Source organism: Chelonia mydas, chromosome 1, assembly GCF_015237465.2.
Source record: "Chelonia mydas isolate rCheMyd1 chromosome 1, rCheMyd1.pri.v2, whole genome shotgun sequence".
In the NCBI taxonomy this organism is placed as follows: domain Eukaryota; kingdom Metazoa; phylum Chordata; order Testudines; family Cheloniidae; genus Chelonia; species Chelonia mydas.
The window spans coordinates 146,164,026-146,185,929 of NC_057849.1; the positions used below are offsets into that span (position 1 = coordinate 146,164,026).

The following is a 21,904-nucleotide window of genomic DNA, read 5'->3' on the forward strand; positions in this document are numbered from 1 at the left end:
AATATGCAAGGATAGTTGTCCCTTTCTTGAAAACTATCTAGTACAATCTGCCTTTCCTCTCTAAGCGTTTAGTCCTCTCATCAACATTCAGAATGAAACTTTGGATTGAAAAAAATTGTTGAGCTTGTATAGTTGACATTTTATAAATATCAATATCTTGCTCATTTGAAATGGGTATTAGATACTTTATTAACAGTGTTTGCATATGTTATAATATTACACACAAAAAATACGTTAAAGAACATTATTAAAGTTGCAATGTCAAATACCCCAAACTTAGGAAATACTAGTATTAAGGTTTCAGAGTAACAGCCGTGTTAGTCTGTATTCATAAAAAGAAAAGGAGTACTTGTGGCACCTTAGAGACTAACCAGTTTATTTGAGCATGAGCTTTCGTGGTTAGTCTCTAAGGTGCCACAAGTACTCCTTTTCTTTTTACTAGTATTAAGGTTGCCTGTGCAACCTTAACTTTGCCCCCTTTTGTGTGGGGGCATTATGATGCAGTCTTTAATTACACGATCACATACTATTTTTGCCACAGGACCCCTGCTTCAATCAGTACACAGGATGATTGGTGCCTACTTGTGGTTTGAGCATTGGCCTGCTAAACTCAGGGTTGTGAGTTCAATCCTTGAGGGGGCCATTTAGGGAACTGGGGCAAAAATTGGGGATTGGTCCTGCTTTGAGCAGCGGGTTGGACTAGATGACCTCCTGAGGTCCCTTCCAACCCTGATATTCTATGATCTATTCAATACGTTTTTTCTCCTCACTATTCAATGTGTAGCTCCTGCTTTATTTACTGTACACTATTCAAACCTTGCTCTGAAGATAGTTTACATTTTACCTTAATGGATGATGTTGCTTTTTTCTTTTATTTACTCAGTATTAACTGCCTCATGGCCTTTTCTTTGGCACTCAGCATTGTAGTCTGAATGCATTACAAACATTAATGAATTTATTTTCAGATGAGTGGTAGCATCCCCATTTTACCTTCATAGAGAGATTAAGGCCAAAATAAACTCTTAATTTTAGTTGCCCAGTCTCAGACTCCAAGGACCATAGTACTTAACATTGCATAACACTTTATATGTTGCGAGTATTGTTCCTACTGACTTCAGTTGTAACTGCGTAATTCTTAGCACTTCTGGAAACCAGACCATAGGGTCTCAATCAGGAACTCAGAAATGAACAAACAAATGGAAATCACCTGTAAAAAGTTTGGTTTCAGTGACTTGCCCAATATCACAAAGGAATTCTGTAAAATTGAATTCCACAGGGCAGCATAAAACTGCATTAGACATGAGACTATCCTTTCTCTTCCTGTAACCCCCTGTCTCATTTATTACACTCCTTCCAACTTCTGCAACAAGTGAAACAGAGGTCCTACAGACAACAATATCCTTTACTACACAACCTTGTTTCATCCCCAGAGCAGCTCTGTCCTGTGCACTGCACAAAGCAAGGGTCCGGTGGAAAAAGCCAGTATGTGATAATGTAATTAAAGACTATGTAAAAGAATAAATGGACACAAATCAGACGTCAAGAATTATAACATTCAGAAACTAGTCGGAGAACACTTCAATCTCCCTGGTCACTCGTCACAGACCTAAAAGTCACAATATTACAACAAAAAACCTTCAAAAACAGACTCCAATGAGAGACTGCTGAATTGGAATTAATTTGCAAACTGGACACCATTAAATTAGGCTTGAATAAAGACTGGGAGTGGATGGGTCATTACACAAAGTAAAACTATTTCCCCTTGCTTATTTCCCCCCCTACAGTTACTCTCACCTTCTTGTCTACTGTTGGAAATGGGCCATCCTGATTATCACTACACAAGTTTTTTTTCTCCTGCTGATAATAGCTCATCTTAATTGATAACTCTCATTATAGTGTGTATGGCAACACCTCTTTTTTCATGTTCTCTGTGTGTGTAATATATATATTTATATCTTCCTACTGTATTTTCCACTGCATGCATCCAATGAAGTGAGCTGTAGCTCACGAAAGCTTATGCTCAAATAAATTTGTTAGTCTCTAAAGTGCCACAAGTACTCCTTTTCTTTTTGCAGATACAGACTAACACAGCTGCTACTATGAAACCTCTCAGAGTGAAGGCTCCCTGTTATCAGTTCTGATGCCCAGACCCAGATCCAGTACAGTTAACACCAGCTCAGAGGTACAAATTGCAAAGAAAATCCTGCTCAGCTCCAGGCTGGAGCATGATCAGTGACGACAGGACCTTTGGGGATTTATGCTGCTAAAATCTAACAAATCTCTACTGAACATAACAAACTACAATATTTCAAATTTTTATAACTTAGTTAAATTTAGGCACTTTTTTATGGAGATGGTAACAGCACATCCCTGTCACAAAGATGACCCATCCATCAAAAGTTAAGTCCCTGCTCTAAAGCATGGGGACACTAGAGCATCTAAAACACAAGTTAACAGATTATATTTAACATGGGGGTGGGGGGACACATTTTCCCCTACCCTCATTCTCAAGAATGACTGAACTGTTATGGTTGAAATTTTCAAAGAAAAAAAATCAGCAGGAAACAGATCTAGCATGGAAACCTTCAGCCCAAATGGTTAAAGTTTGGCAAAGTTATAAGCAACTGAAAATGGTTTTGTATTGGGAAAAGTCAGGAAACCTTAATATGCAGAAGCCACCAGCCATGTGCATGTTTCATATAACACATTTCATAGTCTGCATCTGTTTTCTCTCGGTAGTCATACTTACAAAGTAACACCCATGTACTGTCAATTAACATTTTGATAATGGAGAGACTCATATAAATGCAGTGCAGGAAGCCATCTCCAAGCAGCATCTAGTCCAGCCCCTTGCGCAGAGGCAGGACCAAATCCCTGAAATGCATTTGACCACTCTGTTCTTAAAATCATCTAATGATGGGGATTCCACAACCTCCCTTGGAAGCCTATTCCAGAGCTTAACCACACTTATAATTAGTAATTTTTTTTCTAATATGTAACCTAAATCTCCCTGGCTGCAGATTAAGCCCATAATATCTTGCCCTACATGCAGTGGACAGGGAGAACAACTGATCACTGTCTTCTTTATAACAGCCCTTAACATATTGCAAGATTTATCAGGTCCCCTCTCCACGGTCACCTTTTTCTCAAGACTAAACATGCCCAGTTTTGTTTTTTTATTTGTTTTTTAACCTCTCCTCATAGGTCAGGTTTTCTAAACCTTTTATCATTATCATTTTTGTTATTTTCCTCAGAACTCTCTCCAATTTGTCCACATCTTCCTTAAAGTGTGACACCCAGACCTGGACAGAGTTACCTCCTGTGTCTTACATATGACACTCCTATTAATGCACCTCAGAATGAAATTAGCCTTTTTTTTGCAACTGTATTGCATTGTTGACTCATATTCAGTTTGTGGTCTACTATAACTCCAGATCCTTTTCAGCAGTTCTACAGTCTTTCTAGTTATTCTCCATTTTGTAGTTGTGCTTTGATTTTTCCTTTCTCAGTGTAGTACTTTGCACTTGAATTAAATCTGGTTGATTTCAGCACAATTTCCTATTTGTCAAGGTCATTTTGAATTCTAATGCTGTCCTCCAAAGTACTTGCAATCTCTTCCAGCTTGATGTCATCCACAGATAGTATAAGCACACACTCCACTTCATTATCTGAGTCATTAAGGAAAATACTGAATAATATCAGACCCAGGACAGACCCCCACAGAATACCTATTAGACAAGCGCTCGCAGTTTGACAGTGATCCATTGATAAGTACATTTTGAGTATGGTCTTCCAATCATGTATGCAACTATCTTATAGTAATTCCATCTAGACCTCATTTCCTATTTATTTCGAATGGCCACAATCAATATATTGGGGCAGATTTTTGGTTTTGTTCCATTCCCTTTGCAAATTCTTTGCAAGAGGCAAAGTCCTCTGCTTGGGATTCCCCTGGTAGAGGGGAGCCTCAGAAGGCGTGGAGAAGGCATAAGCAAACCCCTTTCCCTCTTTCTTCACAAACTGCAAGGAAGGGCAGTAGTGTGAGTGAATTTCACTAGCTAGCTGCAGACTAGAAGTTACAAGAGAGGAATGTTGTTCAATAATAAGAGCTTTGAATGGCACAAAATTATTAACATCAGTCACTGGAATTGTTGAGACCAGAACTCATGGTCTCTTCCTGATACACCTCACCCTAGGCCAAAATAGTAGTAGTTGTAGTCTCCTTTTCCTTGACCTCCAGATCTAGAGCTCTAGTTCCTTTCTGCTTACCATGAGGCTCACTGGAGCTAGCAGTGTATTAAGGAACTCCCTGCAACTGGAACACACTCAGTGCAATCAGTAGGCAGTGAGTTCTGTGATGCATTCTCAGTGCAGATTGGATGTTCACAGATTTTAGAATCAAACTCTTCTGAGCATGTAAAAATAGCAATTTTCAGAGACTTACAACTTGGATAAATGTTGGTGTATTTTCATGGGGACAGCAAAAAACACCTCTTTGATCCCAGGGCTATCCCACCGCCATGTTTGAAACAGCATAGTTGCCAGAGCTTTTCAGTGAAATTATTGGGTGGAATTAACACTGGCAAAACTACCTATTTTTCCCCCAAGGTTGCTGCCAGGAAAGGTTAAATATTAAAAAGCAACCACCACCAAAACAACCTGGGAAAGAGCAAGCTTGGAAAATTTCATTTGGAATAGGTAAAGTCTAGAAGAGGTTTAAGCAACTGAAAACAGGTCACATAATGGAAAGTGTTAGGGAACCTTTACTATATAAATGTCATTACCTGTAGCAGCTCTGCACATCATATGTACTATATTATTACTCATTCTCGCCTGTGTACTGGGTGAAACCAGATAATCACTATGTTCTCGAATGAACTCACGCTGAAAAATTATAGAAGACAAAAACACCACATCACCCAGGGATGGTCACTTTTCACTCCATACCCCTTCTGCATAACAATCTAATCTTTATTACCCACTCCATCTCAAGTATCAGGGGGTAGCCGTGTTAGTCTGGATCTGTAAAAGCGGCAAAGAGTCCTGTGGCACCTTATAGACTAACAGATGTATTGGAGCATAAGCTTTCGTGGGTGAATACCCACTTCATCAGATGCAAGACTAACAGACATATTGGAGCATAAGCTTTCGTGGGTGAATACCCACTTCGTCAGGTGCATCATGCATTAGATGTTAGTCTTTAAGGTGCCACAGGCCTCTCCATCTCAAGTGACATCTGTTACTCCCTATGCTTAACTATCAATCCCAATTTGTATTTAGCTCAGTATTGACTTCTTTCCCCAGACCTGAAGAACTGTTTGGTTAAAAAATTTGAACCTTCCACCAACAGAAGTTGGTCCAATAAAAGATGTTACCTTACCTACCTTGTCTCTCTCACTCTCATGGCAATTCAGAGGAACAAACTATAATGCAAGAACAAAAATAGGATTCCTTCCCAGTCTTAACAATAACTGCATTTTATAAAATCACTGGTGAAATAGAACTGGGCACCACTCACAGACAGTGACAAGAGCACAAATGAACAAATGATGGGATAACAAAAATAATAATCTAGTAGCACCAAAAGCAGATTTAGACAGAGCTCCTATCCTGCTTCACAAACTACCTCCCCACTCTTGTCACTAGAAATGTGCTTAGCTGACTGATTCTCTGGCAATTAAATCAAGGAATAACAGGATAAAATAACAATAAATCAATAGTCTCAAATAATAAACTCTGCCTGCAGTGGACAAACTGCCCTTTTCCACAGCAGCATACAACAGATGTTTCAGAGAATACAATGGTTTTCTCTGACAGATGATATATATAATTGTGCCATGAATCAAAGTAATGGGAATCAAAAAAGAAAAATGGGGCTATGCATACCCACCCACTCAAACATGATTTTTGTGGAAGCAGTGTGAGCATCTGTGTACAATTTCTGTTCAGTGACATGAAAACCAGAGAAGGGCTCAGGTCTGAAAATTAGATCCAGATCCTTCAGTCAGTAGGTGTTTGGGTTAAAATGGTTTAATTATAACTTCAGAAGGTTAAAAATCCAGTCAGCTCTCTGACTACATCATTAAGAGAGATTTGACAGGAGAGTACCCCAATTTTTGCAGTCTAAGCCTCAGACATACAGAATGAAATCCAATATGCTAGTTTCCTATGCCTAGAGGCAATGGGGATTAAACAAGGCAACAGCTCAAATTTATATTAGACTTATTTAAGAATGAGGCAGGTGTCAGTCATGTAACAAAGACAAAAGATCATCAGAGGATAGTCATCTTTCAACATGACAGAATACAGCAATGTTATAAAGAGAAAAATGTAACCAGCATCTAAGATACATAGCTCAGGGGGACACTGTAAGCAAGGGAAATAGCCTTAAAGAATATAAGACTCTGCTCTCTCACTGTGTGTTGCCTGTATTTTCCCCTCCCTCCCTTATTAAACTAAATAAATCAAAATCAGTAGTAGGCTTACAGAGTCTCAAAAAAACAAACAAAAAAACCAAAAACCAAACCACCACCGTGAAGGCCATTAATGACAGATCTGTTCCTAAGTCTATTATCATAACTACTTCTAAAAAAATTTATTCCCAAAATATAGAGTTATCAATTTGATCAAAAGAGGCACAGGCAGAGTGTTGTACTAGCTTACAGAGATCTACGTAATTGCAGTGTCTTCCTTAGTAAAAAAAGTCAAAATGTCTGCTGCTAACACTTCTCCAATCAGGGGTGAAAACCTGGCTCTACTGAAATCAATGGATTGGTTTTTAAAGGCCAGAACTGCACACAAAATAACCAGAACCACTACAATGTGTCAAATTCTGTGACCATTTCTAAATAACCTAGGTCAACATCACAAAACATGCACTGGGATACTGATGAAGGTATCCAGACAGGGGGAAAAATTCCAAGGTCAACCTTGATTAAAATCCAACTGCGGAGAAAGTTTCCCACATCCCTTTTCATATTTAGGGACATACTGCAATCTCAAAAAGGAACAACTTTCCAAGGTTTTATTTTTATAATGAAAATTTTGCACAATTCTCCAGTAAAACTCTAAACTTCTGAACATTTTAGCCAGTTTAGCTGTACAAAGTGAAATCTATACATAAATTTTAAAAGTGCATTTTTGTTTAATCACAAAATTTTAAGTATGTAGCCTTTCTAGGCAAATTAACAATCTTCAGTTTCTCTCAGGTACGCAGATTTCTTTCAGTTTTAAAAATGCATAGCCAAGACTACCTGCAGCAGTAGACAAAATACCTAAAATACAGGTCAAATGACAAATAGCATTTTTTGCTGTTTCTTGGACAATTACGTTAGAGTAGTTTGGCAAACCTAATGTGAGATCTGTAAACATGTTCCTTTTTGTGGCCCTAAAACCCCCTACAGTTTGTCTTTGGCACAAGGCAGATAGAAACTGTCCTTTCTGCACTGTTCAGCTGAAAGTCTCATACAACACTAAGTTAAGAACGGGAGCTTGCTGGTAAGAATTCCTCGGTCTTTTCCTGACAGCGAATAACAATCAATCCTAGATCTGTTTTATTGAATGGTTTATCTTCTCAGGATTGGAGTTCACTCACTCTACCTGGGCCCACAAAGAGGAATTGGCATATCTGTCTCAAAAATTTGAGCAGTATTTGACACAACATACAGAAAAGGCAGATTAAAAGGAACCAAAGATACAGAATTTGAGTCAAGAGGCAGAAAATAAAATGAACAAAATAGATATTCTAGGTGTGGAAGGAAACAAGGGGCCAGGAGCTAATCAAAGGGAGATGAGGAGAAAGAATAAGTATGACAGAAACACAAGAGAAAGAGAGCGGTTGCTGCATTCCAGCCAACAAACCAACCCATCATTCTGGCTGCAACTACCCAATTAATCTGATGCCATCTTCTCATTTCTGTCTTCCGAAATCTCCAGTTCCTCCCAACAAATGCCACAATACTAATACTATGCAGTAATTGGGAATGTATACATCCATGCTAAGGACATGAAACTTTCAAAACCAGAGATTACTTATACCTTATCCTGAAATGAAGTACCAACTGTGTTGTTCGTGTTCATATCTAGTGCAATAAAATTTGGTTTCAACTGTTTTCCCCACACATTATATACAGCCATGAATTTTTATCTTTGCTGTAGTATGCAGCTTTGTTATACTGCAGGAATCAGGAGGCACTGGTGCAGAATATAATACCAAATAAATTCTATGTGAATGTTGCAGATAGCTTTGAAACGTCTGCAAACATCTTGTCCTCCAGTTACTACCTACCAGCAGGTTCTGCCTGAGAAGAATTTTAATCCATGCCCAGTGAGGAAGGGAAAAAAACCTCTTTTTTATCATTTTACTGTCTGAATGATCCCTTGGTAGAGAAGATAGAGTTGAAACCTTATTTTTTAAGTATATATCCACAGTGTTAACTGACTCATCACATTCAGAACCGTGGAACCAGTATATGGGAGAGGGAAATTTCTGAATGCCTTGGAGACCCAGGGTGGAAGTCCTGGCCCCACTGAAGTCAGTGATGGAACACTCCATTGACGTCACTGTGGCCAGAATTTTACTCTCCAAACAAAGGAATGCACCCATTATATTCATTAAGATCAAAAGTTCTTAAAGGGAATGTAGTGTTTCACTGGCACAAGAAATTATTAGCTTGAATGCCATTAGCATATATGTCAAAAGAAAAACAAGAACCCAGTTACCAATTTCTGAGTGAATTTGTAATATATATTTTCAGTCATAAATTATGTTTCCACCTTTACTTGCCATTTTTAAAAAACAGTTTCATTTTGTGCTCAGAAAACGGGCCGGACTGGAAAGCTTGGAAACTGAAATCTTCTATTTACCCACAGACCAGTTATAGCATAGGCAGCAGCAGCACCACTAGCTTTTCCAGACTTCCTCACTAGAATGAGAGCTCTTCTGTGTCATGGCCAAGTGAAGAGTTCAGTCTCCATGCTGTTCTTAGCCTCCGCTGCTGCCTCAGGGCCGTATATTGGTTTAATTTCTGATGGTAGGTTTTGGGATGCAACGACCTGCCCTTTACAAATTGGACTAAAACCATGAACTCAATCCACATAAGCCACCAAGATGGGGATCGGAGGGTAAAAAGTTGTGGGAACTATAACTGAAATGGATTTGAACCACTAACATACAGTTGAAGGACACCTTAATCTCTTCACACTTTCTGGAATCACATCTCCCAGGCCTTATGTTTTTCTGATATTTAGCTTCCTATCTTTTATCATGATGCATACGTGTTTCTGTATACACACACACACAGATATATACACCAATACACAGAAAGAATTACTGAACTTAGCACAATTTTAAAAGTCTGCTTTATGTAACTATTTTTAACTCTATTTATTTTATCCTTTTAAAAGTGATAATCACAGCCTTACCAGAATTCTGTCTTATTTGCCATATTGAATTTATTTGCCCATGTTCGTATTAGTTTAGTTTAATTTATGCATTTTTAACTCAATCATTCCAATTTAAGAAACATTTTTCTACATCACAATACAAACAAGCTTGGTCAAATATCTTTCTTTCCCCAATTGCTGGCTTGTTATTTTTCATAATTAAATGCATTTTTCAAAAAAACTCTTCCATTACAGAGCTAGAGACTACACTTGGGTTACTTTACAATGCTCAGGGGCTACATACTCAGAGTGCTGGTACTGCTATTGAGCTTTGGAATCCCAATTATAACAACTAATAGTGTGTCACTGCTACTGGAGCACACAAGGAAGAAAGCACAAGATGACAAGAGGAAAAAAACATGGGAGTAATAACATTTCAGATTTTATGCTTTGTAATAAAAAGGATATTACAATTGCCTATTTTCTTGATATCCAACCAGATTTTCTAGTCTAGTAAATTATGAATATAAGAAAGAATAAAGAAAATCCCAGTCTTATTAAAAAATTCTGAATTGCAATGCAGTCTCTGTACAAAGACTTGGTTATTCTGAAAAGCTTAAACTTCAGTCAATGAAATATTCGGCACTACTCTTCGCTAATACTAGTTTTAGAGCTTTAAAAATGTGAAAAGATCATTGATATACGTTCCTTCTTTAAACAATATTTTGACTCCAACAGTAACGTGCGTATGTAAAATAGCTTACCTTGTGTTCCTCTACTTGATGTTTTAAGTCTTCTAGATCAGGGCCCAAGGGCTCCGACTCAATTTTCTTTGTCCTTTCTTCTGTTTTTGCTAGCCAGTCAGATAACTGTGTTAGTTGCTGATTCTGAAGGTCCATGAGAATTTTATGTAAGCTAGAAACAAGGAAAATCATCACTTACATTTGTACATGTAAGAAACTAGTAAGCAGAAATGTTTGCTTACACTTGCATTCCTTTTTTTTTTTTTAAAGTTAGTTTAATACTTGTATCAGAAGGTGCTCAGAAACCAAATCTGGTACAGCACTGCAGGTTTACCCACCTTGTCCTACTAATGGGTTTAAACCACTACGTAGAAAGGGAATATATTCATCTGAGATAGTAGTTTGGTTTCCAAGCCCATTCCATTTGCTGAGCCTGCCAACAAAGGTGCCATTTTCTGTTTTCAAATGGATGGAAACAGAGACCACAACTCATTTCCGTAGCAATGTACTAATAGACATCCGGTAGTACTGAAATTGGCCCATCCTGATCAGCCTGATTTGAACCAGTCAATGTGAAACACCTCATTTTACTAGCTGGGCACTGTCTATTTATTGCTGGCACTTCAACCCAGTACATCTTACTATTAAGAGTTGGTCAAAAACTGGAAATTTTCACCCTTTGGGAAATGCTAATATTTTGATTTGGGGGTGGGGAAGGGGGGAATCCTCATCTGGAACAAACTCAAAACACACACACACACACCCTTTTGTTTTGTTTTAAAACCATAAATGTATAGAAAATTTCTATGCAAAAAATGTTGAAATATTTTGTTTCAGCTTGGTTTAACATCCAGCTATGTCTGCATAAACTGCCGACTCCATGGGTACTCCAGGGCTCAGCACCCACGGAAAAAAAAATTGGGGGTGCTCAGCACCCACCAGCCACAGCTGTTCAGTAGCAGTGGGGTCTCAGGGAACGGGGTGGGAAGAGGCGGAGCGAGGGGGGGGCCTCAGGGAAGGCACAGGGTTGGAACACCCACAGGGAAAAATAAAAGTCAGTGCCTGTGGGAGCTGTAGTTTGGTTGCCTCATGCCCCTATTCTACTCTATTGGCCATAATGAACAGGGACAGCCCAGGTGGGTGTAGCTTAGGGTTAAATGAAACAATGTTTCATTTAGACAACCTGGCAGGTTTCAATTCAGGTATACCTGACCCCAAATATTTCATTTCTTTTTATGTGGAAAATTTTGATTTTACTGAAACTGCATTTTCCATTCCAAAAACATTTTGATGGAAAAGTCCTGTAAGCTTTACTTACTAACCCCCACAATGTAATAGCTGTTAAATTCGATGGGGGAGATGATTAAGATTAGATTGACTCACTGGAGAATGTTCCACAGGTGGGACAGTTGCTCATAATGTAAGCTATATTTACAGAATTTCAAATCATATAAAAGTACGTTTTAATTGCTAAGATGGTTAAAAAAGTTCCAAATGGAACCATTTTCTATCTATAGTTCTGTCTAAATTGAAAACAAATCAGAAAAATCACATGTATTTTACTGAAATTTAATTTGGGAGGAAAGCCAGGAAAAAACGTTCCTCCAACACCCTGTTCAACATTTTTGGAATTAAACGTTTCAATTTTTTTAAAAATGTAGTATTATATTATGCAGTATAATATATAGTTTAAAATATCAATTCAAAGCGAAACAAAATGTTTCAAGCAATCAGACTGTGGTATAATGCCCCATATTCTTCATAGTAATATTATGGTGATGATTATGGCATAACTATGATGTATTTTATGAAAGATAGGTTTTGTAAGATATCACTGAAAAGCTTATGACTCACAGAATATGATTATCCTATTTGTATGCATGTATCATTTTGGTATTTGAAGTTAGGAAAATTTTCTATGCTTCTATTTCAAATGTGTTTACACCTGGGGAACACCTACTAGTTAGAATGCAATCAGTCTAGATGGCTGGCTGGGCAGGGCTATTAGGGAGAACAATAGGTCTTAGAAGATGCTAATCTTCCACTGGGGGGCCTTCCTGAGTGGTCTACAAACAGCCTCCAAGTCATTGCTGCTCTGTCCCTACAGAGAGACATGTGACCAAGTCACCTGGCACTGGACTCCATCTTGGAATACCAGTGTTTTTCCACTGACTGGGTATGGGAGACAAAGGGTTCCCACCATATGCAAAAGCTATTTGAGGCAGGGGAGTGAGATCATTGTGTTTTTTTCACTGACTCCCCGCTGGAAACACCTGAGGAACTGGACTAGGGGAGGAGGGTTGAACCCAGGCTAGATGGATTTCTAGCCTGTGAAAGGACTACCTGGGGTTTTAAGCTGGAGGGTAGAGATAGGGTCCAGAGTGACCTAGACCAATTGGGGGTTTGGGCCAAAAGAAATCTGATGAGGTTCAACAAGGACAAGGGCAGAGCCCTGCACTCAGGAAGGAAGAATCCCATGCACTGGTAAAGGCTGGGGACCGACTGGCTAAGCAGCAGTTCTGCAGAAAAGGACCTGGGGATTACAGGGAACGAGAAGCTGGATATGAGTCAGCAGTGTGCCCTTGTTGACAAGAAGGCCAACAGCACATTGAGCTGTATTAGTAGGAAGTGACTATTCCCCTCTATTTGGCACTGGTGAAGCCGCACCTGGAGTACTGTGTCCAGTTTTGGTCCCCCCACTACAGAAGGGATATGTACAAATTGGAGAGAGTCCAGAGGAGGGCCATGAAAATGATTAGGGGGCTGGGGCACATGACTTATGAGGAGAGGCTGAGGGAACTAGGGTTATTTAGTCTAGAGAAGAGTGAGGGGGGATTTAATAGCAGCCTTCAACTACCTGAAGGGGGGTTCCAAATCTAGGCTGTTCTCAGTGGTGGCTGATGTTAGAACAAGAAGCAATGGTCTCAAGTTGCAGTGGGGGGGGGGGGGCGGCGGGTCCCTAGGTTAGATATTAGGAAACACTGTTTCACTGGGAGGGTGGTGAAGCACTAGAATGGGTTACCAAGGGAGATGGAGAAATCTCCATCCTTAGAGGTTTTTAGGGCCCGGCTTGACAAAGCCCTGGCTGGGATGATTTAGTTGGAGTTGGTCCTGCTTTGAGCAGGGGATTGGACTAGATGACCTCCTGAGGTCTCTTCCAACCCTAATATTCTATGATTAAGCTGCAAGCAAGTGCAGAGATTCTTGAGGAGAAGCTGCAAAATATGTAAAACAACATTTAGGGTGAGAATTTGCTACTCATATCCAATCTCTTGAGTATACTAAGCTTAGATTGCAGTTTTATTTATTTGCTAGGTAATCTGCTTTGATCCGTTTGCTATCCCTTATCATAACTTAAAATCTATATTTTATAGGTAATACGCTTGATTTTGTTTGGTCTAGTGTGTGGAAACTATAACTGGAGGCAGAAAGCTGTTACAGATCTTCCCCCACATTGTACAGTTCCCTGAAGAGCACAAGATGGTATAATTTTGGGTTTACACTCCAAAGCTGGGAGGTGTCTTAGGAACTGGGCAGTGCATTAGGTAAGCCTTCCCATGCAGAGATGATCTCAGCATCTGTGTGTAGCTGCAGCTGGGTGTGTCCCTACCTGTATGTGTGCTGGAGGGGGCTTGTTGAAGCAGTACAGTGTTAAGGGAGCCCAGGCTGGTGGGTCAGGGGGACTAAGTGATACCCCAGTTACAGGTGTCACCCCAGGTGAAACCCATCACACAGACATTTATTTGAATTTTTCTTTGCAGAGAATTTCAAATTTTTAAATTTTGTTCTGATTTAGAATGAAGACAAATTTTGAAATTCATGATGAAAATGTCCATCCTCCACACAGCTCTAGTTACTTGTTTGGGTAATATAATCATAATTTGTTCCAAAAAAATCAAGCACATATTTTATCTAATTTTGGTAGACTGGATATAGCTTCTGAATTTCACAATAAGCTTAATTTTCTCATTGCTTGAACCTTTTTAAAAATAGTCTTTGTGAAATATTTATAGAAGAAGTTATAAGCTTCTTAACATTCACCAAACATTACTATGCACAAATTCTATTTTAGACGTAAGGAATAATCAAAGATTCCACTGTATATGGTGAAAAATGAATGTGTGTGTGTGTATATATATATATATATATATATACCAACTCCGGGGCTGGAGCTACAGGTGCCAACTTTCCAATGTGCCAGGTGGTGCTCACTGCTCAACGCTCAACCCCTGGCTCTGCCACAGGCCCTGCCCCCACTCCACCCCTTCCCTCACCCTCCCCTGAGCCTGCAGTGCCCTCGCTTCTTTTCCCCCACAGCCACAGAGCATCCTGCACACCACAAAACAGCGGAACGGGAGGTGCGGGGAGGGAGGGGGAGGTGCTGATCGGCAGGGCTGCTGGTGGGTGGGAGGTGCTGGGAGCGGGGGCGGGGTGAGGAACTGATGGGGGGCTGCTGACATATTACTGTGGCTCTTTGGCAATGTACATTGATAAATTCTGGCTCCTTCTCAGGCTCAGGTTGGCCACCCCTGTGGTGCATGATATCGAAGTGAACCTTTCATAGTTCAAGCAATTAATTGAATTTGCAAAAATGTGTGTAAAAATGTTACTACTGTGTAGGTAGAAGATTCAAAATCGCCCATGTTAAAAGATTGCTTTCTGTGCACAGGAGAAACAGGTTCTTATGCAGAGTTAATACCCCACTTAAATTGATGTCTGGCAAAATTTCAGGTGAATGTATTTTTGGAAATTTAAAATATGTACATAAATGTATAAATATAAATGTAAATCAATGCACAAAATTGTATTAGAATGTTTTAGATTTTAGATAGCTAGTTCTTTTGTTTTTACTTTATTTTTCTTTTCTTCATTTTTTCATGTAGTCATTCCCTTTTTAACAATTTGACTTGGATGGGGATCCCCCCCTCCCCACCACCATGTTTTGCAGGTTTATTATCCTTTTACACACACACCTTGGAGAAACAGGAGGGTCAGCAGCAAAAATCTCATCATTTTTGACCAGCTATTTTTAACAAAGTTATAGATAGATATGTTCTTCTGTAGTAGTCAATTTTTGTTTTAAAAAGTTTCTCAGCTCATCACTTAATCCTATACTTTGTGTATTGATTCTAGGTGCTGTAAATGAAAGAACCTTTCTGAAAGGATAACCACTAAAGCAGGTAAGTGCACAATAAACAGACCTTTTTCTGTAATTGCTTAATTTTAAACAGATAGTACTTCACTAGAGCTGAAAGGGACAGAACAAAAGCCCACGGAAAAAACTCCCATTGAATTCAATGGGCATTATCTCTACCTCTCTACTCCAAACTTGTATCCTCCTGTCAAACTAAAATCCTGACTTGTCTCTCTGACATCATCTTGTGGATAGTTTGTTGTCAGCTCAAGTTCAGCATGGCTAAATGAGAGCTCTGAATCTAACTCTCCCGGCTACCTCTTTTATTGATCCCTGTGGACACCACCACCATTGCTCAGGCCCATAACGTGGGTATCATCTTTGACTCAGACCTTTCTCTAGGTCTTCACATCCAGGCTACATCAAGGTATTGCAGATTATCGCTGAACAGCATCACTAAGATTCAGCCTACCCATCCACACAGCTAATCATCTCATCCAGGCTCTACGATTGCTATACAAAGTGAATACTGTATATATTAAAATGTAAGTTGTACTCTACAAAATAGGAGTGTAGCCACAGTGGCACGTGTTTTATAAAACGTGTTACAAAAAGAAAAAATATGTTATTAAGATTAGCAGTAGAGAGAAAATTTTTAAAAAGTTCATCTTGCAAGTAAAAATACATGTAACCATGATAATATTTTCCTTGCAAAACAAGACGATCAGATGCGTTTTATAAGGTGACACACAACGGAGTTAAATTCTTCATTAAGGGCTCAGTCTAGCACCCACTGAAGTCAATGGAAAACTCCACTGACTTCACTGATGGAAAAAAGTACATTTTGACATTGTCCTGCTGATGAAAAATGATGTAATAAACTCAAATCAAATTCAGAGTTAAATGGTGGATATAAACTACTTAGGAAATAATGCAAATTTGTCAGATAACATGACATTTATATAGATGATTTATAAAGATAATCTTTAAAATTATCCTGTTGAACACCAAGCCTAGCTGAAAAATGTCCACACTACACTATAGTATGTTACTTACACTAACGCTGGATATAGAGATCCTAGTACAAAGACAAGTTTTGATCAAGTACGTATGTTCTACTTTTAGAACTCAGCCCTCAACTAGGAATTTCGAGAACTTAAAGTAAAACTTTCATAGTAGATGAAACTCTCATTTGTATGACATTTTAATCCACATTTTTACTATAAATTCCACTTGTATTTCATATATTTTCTTCTCATATTTAATAGTTATTGAAGAATCTATACCCATACAAAGATTCTATTCCTTCTCAATGTATCTTCTCATCCTATTTGATACCGCACTGAGGTGGTAATGCCAAGTTTATGAAATCACAGTTGTTTCCATGGCAGTAACTTGTGATGTTAAAAACATGCAATAATGATTTCATTACTGTATCACACAGGAAAAGATGTTGGGCTTACAAATTCTTATCGAAGCACAAATATCAAACAATAGGAGAGAAAATAACCGAAGAAGCATGCTGCTTTTTGTATTAATGTTCCCTTTCATCAAGTATATGCCAGTTTTAAAGGCCCTTAATCTAGAATAAGAGGAAAGAAGCCATTTTAAAAACCTGACAGTGGAGTCTGCATGCATTAAAATCTCATTTTACCTACCATTTATCCATGTTAACCCCATTATTAAAACACCAAAATCAGATTTCTAATCTTTTTTATTGAGATTCAAAATTGAATGCAAGAGCCTATTCTAAAACCATGGTTAATAAAAGAGTAATTAAAGCTTTAGTCGCGCTTATCAGAGAGGAGAAGGGAGATATCTGACTATCCCGAGCTTAAGAGATGCTATTACGAAGAAAAGAGAGAGATTTAATACAATACTAACCAAAGTGAATAATGTATATATTAAAATGTAAGTTGTACAATATTTGATACACTGTATTCAGTATTTCAGTTTAATTTTGATTCCAAAACATTTGATATTGCTCTAGCTACACTATTTTAATAGAATAAACTATTTAAATTGAAATGCATTTTTCCTTGATAACTGTAATGGAAATGCTGTGTTAATTATAATATTTACTGGGTAAAAAAGGAATTATGCTCTCTTGGGACCGCATTGCAGAATTAGGTACTTTTTTGAGACATTTTCCTGCAGAGCCCCAGGATTTGGCCACTGTCACTGCAAGATACTGGACTTAATTGACAAAGAGTCTGATTTAGCATAGCAAATCCAATATTCTTACTTAAAGTACTCTTAATTTAAGGCACTGAAATTATACTGGTAAAAATATTCAGCTTTTTCATTTTTAACTATTTGTTCATTTTCCCTCCCTATATTCCAATTTTAATTCTTCACAAAGCATACCAAACCATGCGGTACCTGGTAAATTATTATTTATTCCTAATTTCATTCAAAGGTAAATAGCTATAGTACATATAGCTCTTTATATTATAAATTAAGATTTTATCTGGCTCTTAATATAAATGCCACTAAGTGCCTGACAAAGAATACTGAACAAAAGAGAATGGCACCGATTCTCAAACAGGCACCAAAAAGCACCATTCCAGATCCCCAAAGTCATGGCTATATTAAGCAGGTTCATGAATGCATCCAATGAAATGAGCTGTAGCTCACAAAAGCTTATGCTCAAATAAATTTTTTAGTCTCTAAGGTGCCACAAGTCCTCCTTTTCTTTTTGCAGATACAGACTAACATGGCCTGTCAAGGTTCCTTCCCCACTCTGAACTCTAGGGTACAGATGTGGGGACCTGCATGAAAAAACCCCTAAGCTTATTTTTACCAGCTTAGGTTAAAACTTCCCCAAGGTACAAACTATTTTACCTTTTGCCCCTGGACTTTATTGCTGCCACCACCAAGCATCTAACAAATATATAACAGGGAAAGAGCCCGCTTGGAAATGTCTTTCCCCCAAAAATCCTCCCAAACTCTACACCCCCTTTCCTGGGGAAAGCTTGAAAAAAATCCTCACCAATTTGCATAGGTAAACACAGACCCAAACCCTTGGATCTTAAGAACAATGAAAAAGCAATTAGATTCTTAAAAGAAGAATTTTAATTGAAGAAAAAGTAAAAGAATCACCTCTGTAAAATCAGGATGGTAAATACCTTACAGGGTAATCCGATTCAAAACATAGAAAATCCCTCTAGGCAAAACCTTAAGTTACAAAAAGACAAAAAATAGGAATATACATTCCATTCAGCACAGCTTATTTTATCAGCAATTTAAACAAAACAGAACGCATATCTAACTAGATTGCTTATTAACTCTTTACAGGAGTTCTGACGTGCATTCCTGCTCTGGCTCCGGCAAAGGCCACACAGAGAGAGAGAACCCTTTGTTTCCCCCCCCCCCAGCTTTGAAAGTATCTAGTCTCCTCATTGGTCATTTTGGTCAGGTGCCAGCGAGATTATCTTTAGCTTCTTAACTCTTTACAGGTGAAAGGGTTTTTCCTCTGGCCAGGACGGATTTAAAAGTGGTTAGCCTTCCCTTTATATTTATGACACGGCTGCTACTCCGAAACAATGTATTAAGAGTGATTTCTCTTTTAGTGCCACCACTTACTCCCCCCACGCAACAAGAAGCCAAGCTCAAAGAACCTAGTGTCAGTGACTGGTACATGGGCTGTCACGCACAGTGGTTAAAGCAGGAGTCAGAGGCCAGAACCATGGGTCAGAGCCAAAGACAGAAATTGGAAAAAGAGGATCACAAGTGAGTTACCTGGAATGAGGCAAAGCAGGAGCAGGGCTAGGTGCATGGCTGGGAATAAGCATGCACAAACACTATCACTGCTATGGATGAATGCTTTGAGCAGCTGCTGAACTGCTTCTGGGATTAAGAGTCAGTCTGCTGACTCTTCCGACCCATCAGCACACTAGCTGCACTCATTAGGTTGCCTGAAGACTATCTCTGCCGCAGGCACTGCTTCCTCACACCTAGAGAAGCCCAGGGGCATATTAGAGTCCTGCCAAGGGAAAGCCAAAATCAAGGAACCCAGTGGAGCCTTATATTTTGAATATTTGCACAATATTGTGAGCAGTGTCATTTTTGCAACTCACTTGTGGATGGAACTTGGAAAAATGCCACCAATCTTCCCTCCCCCGAAAATTTGACCACTGAATAAAAAGAGGGTCAGGACCAATGAGTTAAGAATGCTGGGGGTAAGCAACATTTTTAGGACCTGTGGAGAAACCTGGAAGTGAAGCCGAGGGAATATCAAGCCATCACTAGAAGAAGTGGCTGTGACTTGAAGCACTAGCATGTCTACCCATCTAGTACTGGTGTGGGTCCCCAACGCAGTAGAATAAGTGCCAGTCAGCAATTCTGTTCAAGAGTGGCCCCAATGTCCCACTAAAGGGTTAATGAATCAATCCTCACATCTCCTCTTTGAGGTAGGTGAAGGAGATACAGGGATCACTTCGGCAACTCTTCAAATGCAGCAGCTGTTAAAAAATACACAGCAATACCACACAATTGTCTAAAACAGAAGATAGAGAATACTGTCCTAAAATTATATTATTTAGTTAGGCATTGACACCACATTCATCATAATAGTATCTGTGAAACTACCAAAGCAATTTTACAGAGGAAAAATTCAGTTCAAATTTGGCCAAGTATCCAGCAATAATCTCTCTTTATTAAACGAGCCTTAAGAGCTTTAAGCCACACAAGAGGCCATGAACTTGGTTTTACCTATTTGACGTAAAACTGTACTTTCCAACACTCAGTCGAAACGTTCATTTTATATACCTCTCATGGTCTTGATCAAAACTTGAGCTGTGCAAATAATGAATTTTTCAGTTCACTGGATGTTTAAAAACAAAAGTAATTTGAGATCAAAATGAATATGCTTTTTGATTTTTTTTTGGCAAATGAAATAGTTATAAAAATAATTTCAGGTTGTACACTGTTTCATTTATACAATCTAAATGTTTCAGTTTGATATTTACCATTTTTCAAATTGTTGATTTTTTAAATAGAAATTCAAGAATTTTTTAAACAAATGTTTTGAACGGAAAAAATTGCTTTTTTTTCCATTTTGAAAAATGTTGAAAACATTTGTTTTTCTTCTTTAAGTCCAAAGCAATTTGGCAAATCCAACATGATTTGTGAAACGTCTTTGTTGCCAAATCTGCATTTTTCACAAACAATCCACCAAACAAACAAAAAACAAACCAACCCCTCCACTCCTGCCCCCAGAGTTTTGGCCAAAAATTGTCAGCCAGCATTACTGAATCACAACCGTGTCTCTTTATAATGTGGAATGACCAGAAGAAGCATAAAGTGACAGATCCATAAACCCCTCCACACCTTGAGACTGTTCCCCCTGCCAGAGCACCCAGTGCACTGGGGGGCATGGATTTCTTGTCAAAACCCCCATCAGTACCCGGTCCAGCCCAGGAATGCTAATGATCCAACCAGCAGACCAAATTCAGTGATGAATCCTGGTCATGTGTCATCTGAGGCACATTGCGCATATGCTAAGACGACCGGAGTACAGGGAGCCCCTTGAAAATTCTACTGTACGATGTGCAGGGGAGTAATTACCTTCAGTCTAACTAAACTCCCCTGCAGTGTCAGGTGTGCATTATATTCTCTTTCACTTTGTTTTATACTCTTTTGTGCAGCGTTGCTATGCACTGTTAGTTAGTTGTGACGTTTCATCCTAGAGGTGAAGTAATTGCCACATATTATACAGAACACTCGCACATGATAAAAATTAAGAACATTGATAATTATTATACAGAATATCAATATCATTCTATGACAAGGAACATTAAGTCTGAGAATGAAATCATCCCTGAAAATAATTTTATCATTTCTTTTTCGTAGCGTTTTTCCTCCTTCCCCTTGTTTTTTCCAAACATCACCTTACTTGCTCTAAGCATACGTAGTGGTTTTAATACTCATGTATCTCTCTTCAGAGAGATGACTGTAACCTTTGTTTATGGTTTGGCTCTCGTGAGTTTCCACTACAAAATACTTTTCCATTGACTGAATGCTTTTTAATAGTTGTGAAATCCTCCATAAAGTAAACCTGATTACATTAGGTTTTCCTCTCCAGTAGTACATTTATCACACTGAGATGCTTCACTGTAGAGAATCCTATTTTAAAAAGCCTGCTGTTTTACTTCGGGTCATTAATGCAGTTCTACAAGAGCCAAACATTTTCAATACATATGGTGAACATATACCAGATTTCCTTTGGCCTCCTTTTACCGTAGGATAGCAATAACAGCATTGCACTGCTCCAGAAAACTCTGATGCTCTGACCTCCTAACCCTCTTTTTGAACTACTGGGTCACTTCTACTGTTATATCGCATCAGAAAATCTCTCCTCTTCACTGATTGCTTGCTTTTGTTTCCTCCATATTGAAGAATGTGCAGTTTTTCCTTACGTTTTCTATGGCTGCTTTCCTAGAACATGGGCAGCCTCATTGAGCTCATCTTTAAGTAATATTTTTCTTCCCTGGAGGATGTATTTGTCAACCAAATTAATTATAATTTATTCAGGGAGAATAAAATCATATGTTGCTACAGCGCCAGGTTGTCATCTCTCATTCTTCCATTGCTTTTAATTCTTTCAAGGACAACCCTAATAATGAAGAAGTCATATTTTGAT

The 21,904-nt window shown here is 38.7% G+C and overlaps 1 protein-coding gene across 7 annotated transcripts in view; it reads right to left on the reverse strand.

Annotated features, from left to right (window-relative positions):
• Positions 1-21,904, reverse strand: part of DMD (dystrophin) — a 1,912,888-nt gene that overhangs the window by 1,277,852 nt on the left and 613,132 nt on the right. For all 7 annotated transcript variants that reach the window (XM_043538015.1, XM_043538014.1, XM_043538013.1 and 4 more), the window contains one exon: positions 10,149-10,299. In XM_043538015.1, coding sequence (XP_043393950.1) covers positions 10,149-10,299 — 151 coding nt within the window. The remainder of the gene's footprint in view (positions 1-10,148; positions 10,300-21,904) is intronic.